The sequence below is a fragment of the Brachionichthys hirsutus genome, chromosome 9, assembly GCF_040956055.1.
Source record: "Brachionichthys hirsutus isolate HB-005 chromosome 9, CSIRO-AGI_Bhir_v1, whole genome shotgun sequence".
NCBI lineage: Eukaryota > Metazoa > Chordata > Actinopteri > Lophiiformes > Brachionichthyidae > Brachionichthys > Brachionichthys hirsutus.
Window position 1 is genome coordinate 10,923,360 of NC_090905.1, and position 12,415 is coordinate 10,935,774.

General features: G+C 44.4%; 2 protein-coding genes across 2 annotated transcripts; one reads left to right on the plus strand and one right to left on the minus strand.

Moving 5' to 3' along the window:
- The first annotated feature begins 480 nt into the window (after positions 1-480).
- On the plus strand, positions 481-10,934 carry cimap1d (CIMAP1 family member D). Its single transcript, XM_068743797.1, is given in 4 exon segments — positions 481-520; positions 9,409-9,519; positions 10,086-10,199; positions 10,447-10,934. Coding segments are annotated over 4 exon segments (753 nt in total).
- A 507-nt stretch (positions 10,935-11,441) lies between these two features.
- cks2 (CDC28 protein kinase regulatory subunit 2) lies at positions 11,442-12,346 on the minus strand. The gene is made up of 3 exons (XM_068743694.1): positions 12,223-12,346; positions 11,813-11,940; positions 11,442-11,485 (listed from the first exon to the last, which is right to left on the minus strand). Exons 1-3 carry the CDS (start codon positions 12,279-12,281, stop codon positions 11,442-11,444), a joined length of 231 nt encoding a protein of 76 aa, XP_068599795.1. The 5' UTR covers positions 12,282-12,346.
- Between the last annotated feature and the right edge of the window lie 69 nt (positions 12,347-12,415).

Consider the following 12,415-nt stretch of genomic DNA (forward strand, 5'->3'; position numbering starts at 1 on the left):
AATGGGTGAAAAGGGAAAGGAGGCAGGAGGGGGTCTTGGTTTCATGGTTTGCAGGGAGGAGGTAGCGTTACATGAGAGAGAACTGAGGTGATGACATTGTTCCTGAGGACCAGCTGAATGCACCTGTACGTCCACCTCTGCAGAGGGCGGGCTGGTCACCTGTCAAAGCCAGCCCAGATGGAACGCTTGGACAAAGGGTCAAAGGGGCAGACGTCTGCTTTGTTGTTGACAGTCTCATACGTCTCATGTGTCCTCGTTATTTCAGAAGAAATTAGGGATCGATTCAGGACCCTCCAGGATGGACAAGGAGTGAGGCGCTCCCCTGATGCTCATCTGAACGCTTCAGCACAAGTTTGCAGCCCGCCTCAGCTACAGATAAGGCCGATTGTTCCTTTAACTATGATTGACACGCGTGAATATTTAGCAGCATTGCTCCACTGAGGCATTCCCGAAGGATTCATCGCCGCAGCGAAGAGTCACATGGAGGAAAAGCAGCCGGTAATTGCAGGAAGAGAAAAGGGTAAGTTCAAAAAATAGTTGGTCCAAGTGTGTAATATGTGGCATCACATTTAAAGGCAGCAAAATCATTAGCTGCAGTCCAGTTGGTCACAGTTATGTCATTTCATAATTTCAAACATGGAGTACTGACTTGAATGGAGCAGAGACATTTCTAAGACCTGCTGGGACTCGCTGATTGTGAAGTTGCTTAAACAGATCGTTCCATATATTTGTGTATTTCTCAGAACATCTGTGTATAATCCTCTTTAATGCTCAAACCCCCCCTGTGTCGTTTTTCTTCTGCCATGTGACTAACTGCTGAGTTAGTGACAATCGGAGATCTGTTATATGCTGACTAGACTGAAGAAGGGAACGCTTCGTATTGTTTCGAAGAGCTATCTGCCCAAGGTTGGAGTCTTCATGTCTGGGTGATTTGCGCACGTACACATCTTGTCTGCAGCCTGAGTGGAGACAAAGCACTCCATTGTGTATTCCTGATCTTCAGTAGCCTATGTTTGTCAAATCATTCTTCGCCTGGTGCTTATCAATAACACACCAATCAGTAGGAGTTAGGACAGAGCCACTCTGTTCTTCTTGACCTTACTCACGCTTATAAAAACTGTGTGTTGACCAAGAAAGGGGGGGGTGTCTTGGTGAAGCCGAACGAAGCTAACTACTTGCGTCTCTCCATCCCTCCCGGCTGACAGCTGTCTTAATAAATCTAATAATCTACAGTTTTGCCTCGTTTCGTCTCTTCGGTGCAAGGCCTCTTTGGGTTTATTCATTTTAGACCCAACATTAATTGGTGCCGAAACCCGGGACCCACATCTGGACGGACGACCGCCGCTGGACTGAGGACACCGCGTCTCCCCATTGAAGGGGACGGGCCTCCCCCTTCCGGCGCCGGCTGCCCGCCCGGACAACGGGTCCCAAGAACCAGGCTTGCATCGGGTGACTACAGGTATTGCTGGTATTTAATACGTAACATTTTTTCCAACTTACTTAAAAACAGGGAAGTGAAATTAAAGCGGGAAGTGTTGTGAGACTGTGCACAAACAGGAAGGGCAGAGGCCCATATGTAAGTCCATGGCTACTAAATAAATAATCCAGACGTTTAAGGAATTACAAGGTCTTATTAGGAGTAATTCAATATAATTAATACTTTTAAGTATAAATTAACGGGATCAAACGTCTGGGTACGAGTAAATTAACGGGATCGGTAAATAAATATTGTATTTGCTGGGATTATGTCCACACACTTCCAGTGGATCAGTGAATAAATATTATATTTACTATGATTATGTCCACACACTTCCAATGACGTTTAAGGAATTACAAGGCTACTAAATAAATAATCCAGACGTTTAAGGAATTACCAGGTCTTATTAGGAGTAATTCAATATAATTAATACTTTTAAGTATAAATTAACGGGATCAAACGTCTGGGTACGAGTAAATTAACGGGCCTTATGAGGAGTAATTCAATATAATTAATACTTTTAAGTATAAATTAACGGAGTAATTCAATATAATTAATACTTTTAAGTATAAATTAACGGGATCAAACGTCTGAGAAAAATCAATTAAGGGACCGGTCTTTAAAAAATCAAACTGTATTTGCAAAAACGTGCTTTTATTGATTGAGCATGAATGGAGGTGCACCAGAATGAACGTATGAGGATATTTGTGTTGGACTCGCTTAGGAGTTAAACAGCTGTGTGTGTGTGTGTGGGGGTGAGTTGGAACTGATAAGGGCGCGGCCCTGGGAGATCATATGCTCGCTTGGGACGTGGTCCTTGAATAGTGTTTGTGTGGTGGTGATTTGGAGTTGAGCGATGAGGAAACTGGTGTGAGACTGAGAAGAGGAAATGAACAGGCTGCAGACCAAGGAGAATCTTTGGGGCTTGGTTCCGATTTTCCCTCTTTTACAGTGTCACAAACCTGACATTAATTGGCGTTGTCGGCAGGATCCAATACACCCGTCTGCGGTGGGCTGGCTTGGAAGAATTGATTAGAGGGTGCACACTCTAATTCACTAAGACCCTTTTCCGGGGCCAATCCTTCGCATGCCAGTCCCTGGGGGATCGGGTTGACGGGATTCGAGCCAGAGAGCAGACCTGCCTGAAGGTGAGACACCCGGAGAAGGCGGGTAGGGACGGCGGTCCTATCGCGCGGAACGCTGTGTTTCTCCGTTCCTAACCAGGCGGATAGGGATCAACATCAGTCCTGCCGGCGTGCGCAGAGACGTTTCCCAACCGGTACTATTGTGCAGCACTATAATATATATATATATATATATAGATATATAAGAAAGACATAAAGTATACAGATCTGTGTGTTGTTGTTGTTAAAGTCTAGACTTAAAACCCTGTATGTACGTGTCTGTGAATAAATGTTTCATGTGGATGAACGGAATGAGTCAAAGTTGTAACAGTAAAACAGCCTGAGTCCTCATGGGATCACTGCACGGCTGGACGGTCTGGAACCTCACGGTGTCAACGCAAGACCGTCACTGGGGAAGACTTTGTGAACTCATTCATGAAGGTTAGTGGTGACCAGACTGGAGGGTCTAAAACGATATGCAACTCTGTGTTAGGACGCCGAGCGAGAAGCCGGAGCAAACAAAGGTTTGCTCTAGAAGATTGCATCTCGGGAGTTGCACTTCGCCCCATTAGGGGGATTCTCTCTGAGTTACGTCACGTGTGGAATTCTATATAGCATTTAAGGTATTTAAGATAGAATAAGTAAACGCTGAAGAATAAATAACCTTTCTACTAAACCAAAATTAGAAAAGAGGAATTTACCCATCTGCACCTCCACTCGGGAGGGGCATGAATAAAAAAGTAGCGCCCCACCGTTGTTGTCCGCCCACGTAACCAAAGTCAAACCCAGACTAAATGCAAGAGAGAGAGGTGTTTAGACAAAGAGCCAACTACAGTAAAATATGACAAACAAAGCCAAAATCTGATGAAGTTATTGATGACTTCAGAGCAGGACTAGAACAGTGCCCTTTATGATGTTAATAATGAATGAGCTCCGTCTCAAAAACAAAACCTTTAACACAGAAATCAGCCACTGGCTGATGAAGCATTCTGTCACCTTGCTAAACTTAACTCTGTCTGGATTTATTACATGGGCAAAACATGAAGAGAGAGTAGCGTGAAACAAATAACGAGGAGTCTAATGATATGTTTTTGATGGTAAAGAGGAAGTGTTTTAGCGAGACAGAGAGGTCGGGGTGCCAGAGGAGGGGGTGGAAGGAAGGTGTGAGATAGGACACTGGGCGCATTACTGCAGGGCGCCAAGTAAAGGAAAACACACGATTCAGCATGTCTAGGTAGGAAAGAACAAGTAGATAATCATGGAGTGAAGGACAGATAGGGAAAATAAATCTAATTTTTTTTAAAAGGTACATGCACTACCAGGTCATTGATAGCAATGACATCGACTAGGACATTCACGTCTGCCTAAATCTGTCTACATATGGGCAGCAATATTGCCGTGGGCGTTGCCACGCCTCAAGAGGAGGGATAGTGGCACAGATGTCTTTGTGCCTTTAATCATTATAATAAAAAAAAAAAAAAAAAAAAAAAAAAAAAATAAATTGTATTCTGTTGGAAGCCATTACTCCTGTGAGTGTTATGAGTGCTATTCTTCTACTATTTGCTTCCTTCGCTTTAACATGTCTCAGGTCTATGTTACAAAAGATGATAGCATGCTAAGCTCAGAGGTTCAAGTTGATTGATGTAATATGATATAATACAATATGCAGGAACTAATTGTTTTCCTTTGCTCCACAAACTGCTCCACTGTGCTGGAGTTTGGCCCCCGCGGGTCACTCTGTTCCAGCCGCTGAGGGTTGGGTGCCTCCTCCCACCGTCCACGACCAGAAGACATCAATCACCATCACCATCAGACCAGAGGTCACCGTCCACCTCAGGGTGCACTCCACTGAGGGTCCAACGCCCCCCCACCAGGCCACACTGCTCACTCGAGCATGATATGTGGGGCTAACGACAGACTGACCGATTGAATGCACCACGTCAAACAAGAAGAAGAAGAAAGAAGAAGAAAGAAGAAGAAAAAGACTTTCCTCCAAAGAGCATGCAACGCTCGATGTCTCAAGGCAGCGTGCCTCCCGTGAGAGGACGTCCCGTGGGAGACATCGTCACGAATGAGAAAGAGAACATGCTCTCATCCTGTGGAGGAACGATGACCAGACGGAGGCTTCAATTGTGAACAGAGGGGACGCTGGATGAGGGAGTGACCGGAACCACTGAGGGACCGAGACCAGAGGAGGGGTGATCAACAGCGGTGTCGTGGATGAGGGGGCGGGGGTCCCTCCTTCTCTGTGGCTGGCTCGGATTGACTGACTGACGGATCGCCCTCCGGTTCACGTGAGATGCAAACACAAACACACACACAGCTCAACTGATGTTTAGACTTAATGATGCAAAGAGATATGAGCTCAAACAGCAGTTAAAACACAGAGCTTATGAACAGCATCCTGTTGTTCAGTTATTGATGAATGGGATTCATGTTTTATGTTTAATTGGATTCTGAGGCTGTGACACACAAGCCTCTATCTAGGCCTGTTAAAGGGACACAGACTATTGAGGATACATGTTTTAGATTATCACAGAGTTTTTGATTTCTTCTTTATGTTCTGATAATTTTTGCTTGGTCAAGATTTCATGACACCTTCTTTGAAATTACTCTTCTTTTGTGATTCCAATGGCATTGCCATTCCGCGCGTGCGCCATGATGTACGTGTATAACTGATCACTGCACAACAATGGGGATTTTTTAATGGACTCGATGTAACAGCAGGTTTCATCAACTCATGATGTAGTGACATCACATTTATTGCATTCTACAGCTTATGTTCCTGAGCAGAGATGAAGCCTTTGAAAATACATTCCTTAAAGAGACTCTATTATGACCATTGATTGTTTTTAATTGTGTATGCCTGACTCCTCAGCAACCTGTATTTGCAAGAAATCTGAATTTGGGGGCCCGCGCTGGGCGCCCTTGAGGACGATTGGTCCGCCCCTGACGAGAATGGTGTCTCCCATTCTGAAGGATCTCAAAGCACCGTCTTTGTTTGATGTTTATTATTTCCTGTTTGTTCATCCTTTCTCAATTTCACAAGTGCATTAATTGGTTACTTTTACTTTTGCACAGAGAAGAGATTCAGTTGACTCATGGGTTGGACCATGTGTCAAAGGGGAGGAGATGTTGCTATTCTCAGTCTCATTGGTTCCAAAAAACAAAAAGAATATATACACAAAAATATGATTTTGATGTGTGTTTAATTTTGATTGCATGACATAATGTTGGACGGACGCGTCCAATGACTTTTCCATTGACTTTTCCATTGACTTTTCCATTAACGTGCTCGTCTACCTCAGAGACGTTGTCGGCATCTGATGATGGACTTGGTGGAACGCTCACCTTGCTTTCGAATTTGGGTGAAGCACAAAGAAACAAAGTGCTTCAGCGATGGAGAAGATGATTTTCTCTGACAATGGTTCAATAATGATTCGTGTGTTGCTAACAAAATACTTTCAGAACTCAGTGACAGACTCAAGTTGGAAATGAAGACACACTGCAGTTACCAGACGCATTCTGGTGGCGCTGCAGAATGAAACAACCCCACACTCTGAAAGCCAGATGAACGAAGTTATGTTGGAATTATCCTGGATTAAATGTTTACCTTCTAACCCTAACCCACAGCATAATCTGTCGTCAACAAGTGAGGTGTTGGTTGGACGACCTCCAGACACTGGACTGGTTCCTATGGCCAAACACACTGTGATGATGCACTGACCCAATACTGCATAAATCTGACACAGGTACTGAGGGACCAAAGAGAGAGGATGTGTCTCCTTTCCAGCACCAGCAGCAGCAGCAGCAGCAGCGGCAGCAGCAGCAGCAGCAGATGCACCTGCCCGAACATCGGACCCAGAGACTTTGTGCGGGTAAAGAACACCCAACGCGTCCTGGGAACACCAACGGTGGCAGGATTCCTTCCGAGTTCAGCTGATGACCCACACGGCTGAAAAGGTCGCCGAAGGAGCAACTGGGATGCACGCCACCCACTGCAGGTGCTACCACAACTAACAACGGTGTCCGGTGCAACGTGTGAGTAACCCTCGCACTCAAAAGATCACACCTCCGATCCCGAGTGACACTGCGCAGATGCAGAACCTCGCTGGATGACAAGTAACATTGTTAGAAAACATTTTTAGCTGCTCCAGCAGTGCGTGCTAGTAACCACCTGCTGTAGGCCATAGATGAACGCCACCATAGTCTAATAGAAGAACCTGTCAGTCGACTCCTCAACACACACTCCTGACCGAAGAAGCTGTGCCAGAAGAAAAGGGTGATTGGTGAATAAAAACACATCACTCCACCGACCCCTCAACACACACTCCTGATCAAAGAAAAGAGTGATTGGTGAATAAAAACGCATCACTCCACCGACCCCTCAACACACACTCCTGATCAAAGAAAAGAGTGATTGGTGAATAAAAACGCATCACTCCACCGACCCCTCAACACACACTCCTGATCAAAGAAAAGAGTGATTGGTGAATGAAAACGCATCACTCCACCGTGCACCAACCTCAGACTGTCGCTACCCCTCGGGGTCCCTTTGATTTGAGTTCCCTTGTGAAGCGGGTGATCTCAGCTTTTGTAGTGTGGCGGAACAAGCTAAAGCAGTCTCACCTACCGTACGGGGCAACCAGCCCTATATGCCACACCCTTCGCCTACATGAATGCCTTGAATGCTGTAAATGAAACCTTTTCTCCAGCCAAAGTTCTGACCCACAAACGCTTATCTGTACTTACAAAAGCCACAATCACAGGTTTTGGAGTAACATTGGACAAAACACACTTAGCTCATTGTAATGACATTGGGGATGACACGTATTGCTTTCCACTTTGTGTTCACTTGACAGGAACTGGTAACACTCCCATTGCATCAGTAGACAGTAAACATTGCAACTGCCAACTAACGTCACTGCCATATGTACACCTGTCGCAGTTTCAGATCATACTTACATTGTCACAGCCGTAGTACATCCCAACCTGCCTACACCTAGAAGGACCAAGCGCTTTGTTACCTTTGAAGAACATGATCCGATCTGGGGTAGCAATGTCCCCTACCAACACAGGTATTGGTCTCCAGGAGACCGAGTTACGCATGCTTTCTTCCCAAACATAGGGGTAGGAAAACTTGGCCTTCGACTTGGAACCATAGATTACAGATTCCAAAGTTTCGTCAATGCTTCCATTATCATGAGTGAAGCTCAGAATAAAGTTATTACGGCCACCCGTCTTATGGCCCTACAAACAAGAATGGCTGTTGATTTGGCCTTAGCCCCACAAGAGGTGTTTATGCTATGATTGGTGAACACTGTTGCACATATATTCCCAACGAACCAAACTATTGTAGACGTAATGCACACCATGAAAAACGTAAGGGACACTATGTCACGGGAAGACAAAGTTGAAGGAGGCTGGTTAGACTGGTTGTTCTCAGGGTCATGGCATCAGGTTCTCCTTAAAATGTTAGGCCCTTTCATTGCCATAGTATTGATTTTTTTATTTCTCTGCGTTCTCTGTTCATGTTGTGTAATCCCCATGTCCAAGAGGTTAATCTCACGAATGTTTGTTGCCCAGATGTATCAGTATAACCTCATCCAAGTGGATGACTATGATGCTGTTGTGCCTGACGTACACGCAGACACTGATGTTTAACCGTCTCTGTCTTTTCCTTAATACTTCAGATTTGGTCCATTGTCAGACCATGAGGTTCTTGCTACCAAGCGGTAGAGGAGATGTGGAATTTTTCCCTATTGGAGGTTTTCGCCACATCCTGATGATGGGCAAACTGTTGTTGATTTGTTAATGAAGTGTTTACGGAAAGCCATTTGGTTGTATTCACGGATGTCTTCCAAATCCACAACAGGGGGGAAATGTGAAGTTGCTTAAACAGATCGTTCCATATATTTGTGTATTTCTCAGAACATCTGTGTATAATCCTCTTTAATGCTCAAACCCCCCCTGTGTCGTTTTTCTTCTGCCATGTGACTAACTGCTGAGTTAGTGACAATCGGAGATCTGTTATATGCTGACTAGACTGAAGAAGGGAACGCTTCGTATTGTTTCGAAGAGCTATCTGCCCAAGGTTGGAGTCTTCATGTCTGGGTGATTTGCGCACGTACACATCTTGTCTGCAGCCTGAGTGGAGACAAAGCACTCCATTGTGTATTCCTGATCTTCAGTAGCCTATGTTTGTCAAATCATTCTTCGCCTGGTGCTTATCAATAACACACCAATCAGTAGGAGTTAGGACAGAGCCACTCTGTTCTTCTTGACCTTACTCACGCTTATAAAAACTGTGTGTTGACCAAGAAAGGGGGGGGTGTCTTGGTGAAGCCGAACGAAGCTAACTACTTGCGTCTCTCCATCCCTCCCGGCTGACAGCTGTCTTAATAAATCTAATAATCTACAGTTTTGCCTCGTTTCGTCTCTTCGGTGCAAGGCCTCTTTGGGTTTATTCATTTTAGACCCAACACTGATCTCAGTGAAAAATGTTCTCGCTGGCTCGACGTGCTCATACTGCTGATCGCCCTGCATGCAGACACAGCCTCTTATTGTGCTAATTTGTTGTCACATTCAGTTATATGAAATAAAATTAGAATTTTGCAGATTGATGATGCAGAATAATTAAATGGTTACTTTATGCACAGCATTGTGACGATGGGCACAAGAAACGTGTCTTCATTAATTTAGCAGCTGACTTACAAACTACAGTATTATACTAATGCCCCTTACTACTAATGCTAATGTGTCATTGACAGCCCATAATAATAACGTGTTGTATTTACCCGTTACTAGGGCCAGGACCTGGTTGCTATGGCCTCCCCTCTACAATTTGATTCGCTGGTCATGACTTCACCAAGCCAACTTTCCCTGCCTATTCTTTCCACAGCAGAATGAGTGACAATAGTGAGTTCGCCATATGACTGACTATCACATATTACAGCGTTGTATTAAAATACAATTACAGATGTTTACTATTTACATTATTACATGCTATTAATCATGTCATAATACATCATTAAAGCAGGAATTAAAACACATTGTTGACATTATATATTATATTTATTAACTCTTTGCGTGCCATTGACATCTAAAGACGTTTTTTCTAACCCAAACATTCACTGCCAGCCCTGACATTAAAATCTGCCTCTCTTCAATGGCCCAGTACTCCAGAACTCCTTTCCTGATGAAAGAAGATACTTGAATCTTTCTTTCTGTGTGCATAGTCATAGTAAATATTATGTGGGGCTTGGAAAATGAGCAGAAAATGGCTGGCACTCAATGAGTTAATGTCTTCATATTTTCACATTAATGTCACCTCCTCAAATACGTCATAATCTAAACCACAGAGGTAACCTATGTGATGTCATAGTACAGCCACTAGGGGGAGACATCTTATAACTCTGTAGTAAATGTTCCTGGTCTTGAGTTCATTACATTGAATTGATAATAAACATTAATTTTCCCTCCAGTGTACTTTGTTGACTCAAGTCCAGGACCCAAGTATCACATTGATGCAAAGATCACTCGCTTTGGGAGGGACGGTGCGCCTGCATACTCGATGCTGGGCCGGATGAAAGCAGAGAGTAAGTCCCCATCCTCCATAGCTCGATAAGTTATTTTGAGTGCACGTGTTTAAAAAAAAAAAATGACGTAATGATGCACTTTAATCTAAGACTAGTAGCTCTATTACTGTGAAAAGATAAGTCAAAGGATAAAAGCATCTGTGGTTGAAACAACTTCAAGAGATCCAAGTCAGCTGCTGCAACAGAAAACCTGAAGTATCTCCTGCCATATGGTGTTGATGGTTTATATTATTCATCTGTTCACTAGAGGAGCTTTTCCAGACGCCTGGACCAGGTGCATACAACCCTGAGAGAGTCCCGCCATGTAACCTCCAGCACAGGCCCCCGGCCTACACAATGAGCTCACGCACTCACTACAGAGGAACCGACCCAGTACCCGCGCCCAACAAGTACTTTCTCCCTCCACTCATGGGTCCTCAAATCCCAAATAAGGCAGCTAGCGCAAGCTACACGATGTCAAGGAGTTACAGCACAGGGGGACCTTCCGTGGATTTAGCAAAGACACCGGGGCCTTGCAGGTACAACAGCACAGATCCAAGTGTTTATCTGTCCCGACAGCCAGCATTTTCCATGCTGGGACGTCACAAGTTACCCAAAGACGCCACCAAGATACCGGGCCCTGGAACATACAGCCCAGAGAAGGTGACGGCACACAAAGCTCGGGCACCAGCCTTCTCCCTGGGCGTTAGGCACTCAGAGTTTGTTACTCCTCTAGTACTCAGTGTTTCGGACTGAATATCACCCACGACCCAAAACTACAGAAAGACAGAAACGTTATGAACTTTATTTTATTTATTTGTACTTTCAGATAGAAAGAATGCACTGAATCAACCACTACTCAGTGTCCAAACATGTAATATTTAGAAATAATATTATATACATAACATAAAACAAGGCTTAAGAACAATGTTCTTTTGGGGGGGAGGGGGGGGGATTCGTAGGCTCGAGACAAATAAAATCTTACGCCTTTATGATGACTCTGAAAATAATTCAAAGCAAAATAGCATCAAATGAAACTTAAAACATTCACCTTCGTGTCTTTTTTGTAAGGCTACCCTTCACAGCGGAATCAAGCCGCATTACCTCTAAAAACGAGGGTGTGTGAAAACAACAACACAAATACAAAAAGCTTCTCTACACAACATAATAGAACATATGTAGAGCTGCACATGGAGGAGATGTATCGTCCCAAGACGAAGTCAGCAACAACCACAGCGAGAGAATTCTACAGATGCTTTCCATTTAGTCCTTTGGGAGAGGTCTTCTGAAGAGCAGTATGTGTGGCTCTGGAGAGAACAAACAAACAAAGGATCTGTCAGAATCATCCGCATCACACGTTCATGCTTATAGCCGTACGACACTGTGGCGTGCATCTAATAGCGACGATGCGATGGGTTCCAATTTCATGCAACACTGACATAAATATTTGATTATGTTGTTTTCTGTATTTTAATCATATTCTGTCTTCTCCACGTGTCCATATTTGTGTGTTTTTTTTTTTAATTCATTGTTGGATCTATAGACAACGTTTATCGTCTGAGCAGTACATAAATGAGTACCGACTGTACTGCGCTGTAACACAACATGTTGCTTTGCGTCTCTTGGTAACTCGCCTGGTTTGTGGACCATGTAGTGAGTCCAGCCCTGGCTCTGTTGCACCCCGAGGCCCCTCCACTCGTCCTCGGTCATCAGGTGGGTGGCGGGCACCAGCTTGGACAGCTGCTTCGGAAGCGAGACATGTCTGTGGGACGCGAAAACGAGTAAACAATGACACGCCGAAAAACACGCCACGCAGGAATAGCGTCCCACTTCAGTGCGTAACGAAGAATACTTTAGTGTTTAACGTGCCCGTGTCCCGATCACAGAGGTGCTGTAGCTCATCCTTATCAAACAGACATTTCCATAACGATGAATCTGCTGCTGATTAATGGGGCGTAGCTCGTTAGCTTTCGGCTAACGAGCTCCTAAGAGCAACGGTAATGTTGATAAATAGAAACAAAAACAAAACCCGCGTTTGGAATACCTGTACTCGAATTCCTCGTCCTTGTACTTATCGGAGTAATAAATCTGTTTCTTGGACATTGTCTGTTGGTTGTCAGCAAGAAGATATGAATCCTAGAACGATGTTTTCGTATCGAACGAGCTTCTGTCATTTGCCGCTGACAATTCAAAACGCCAACGGAATGCCCGAGTTTTCGCTGATTGGACGAGGCAGC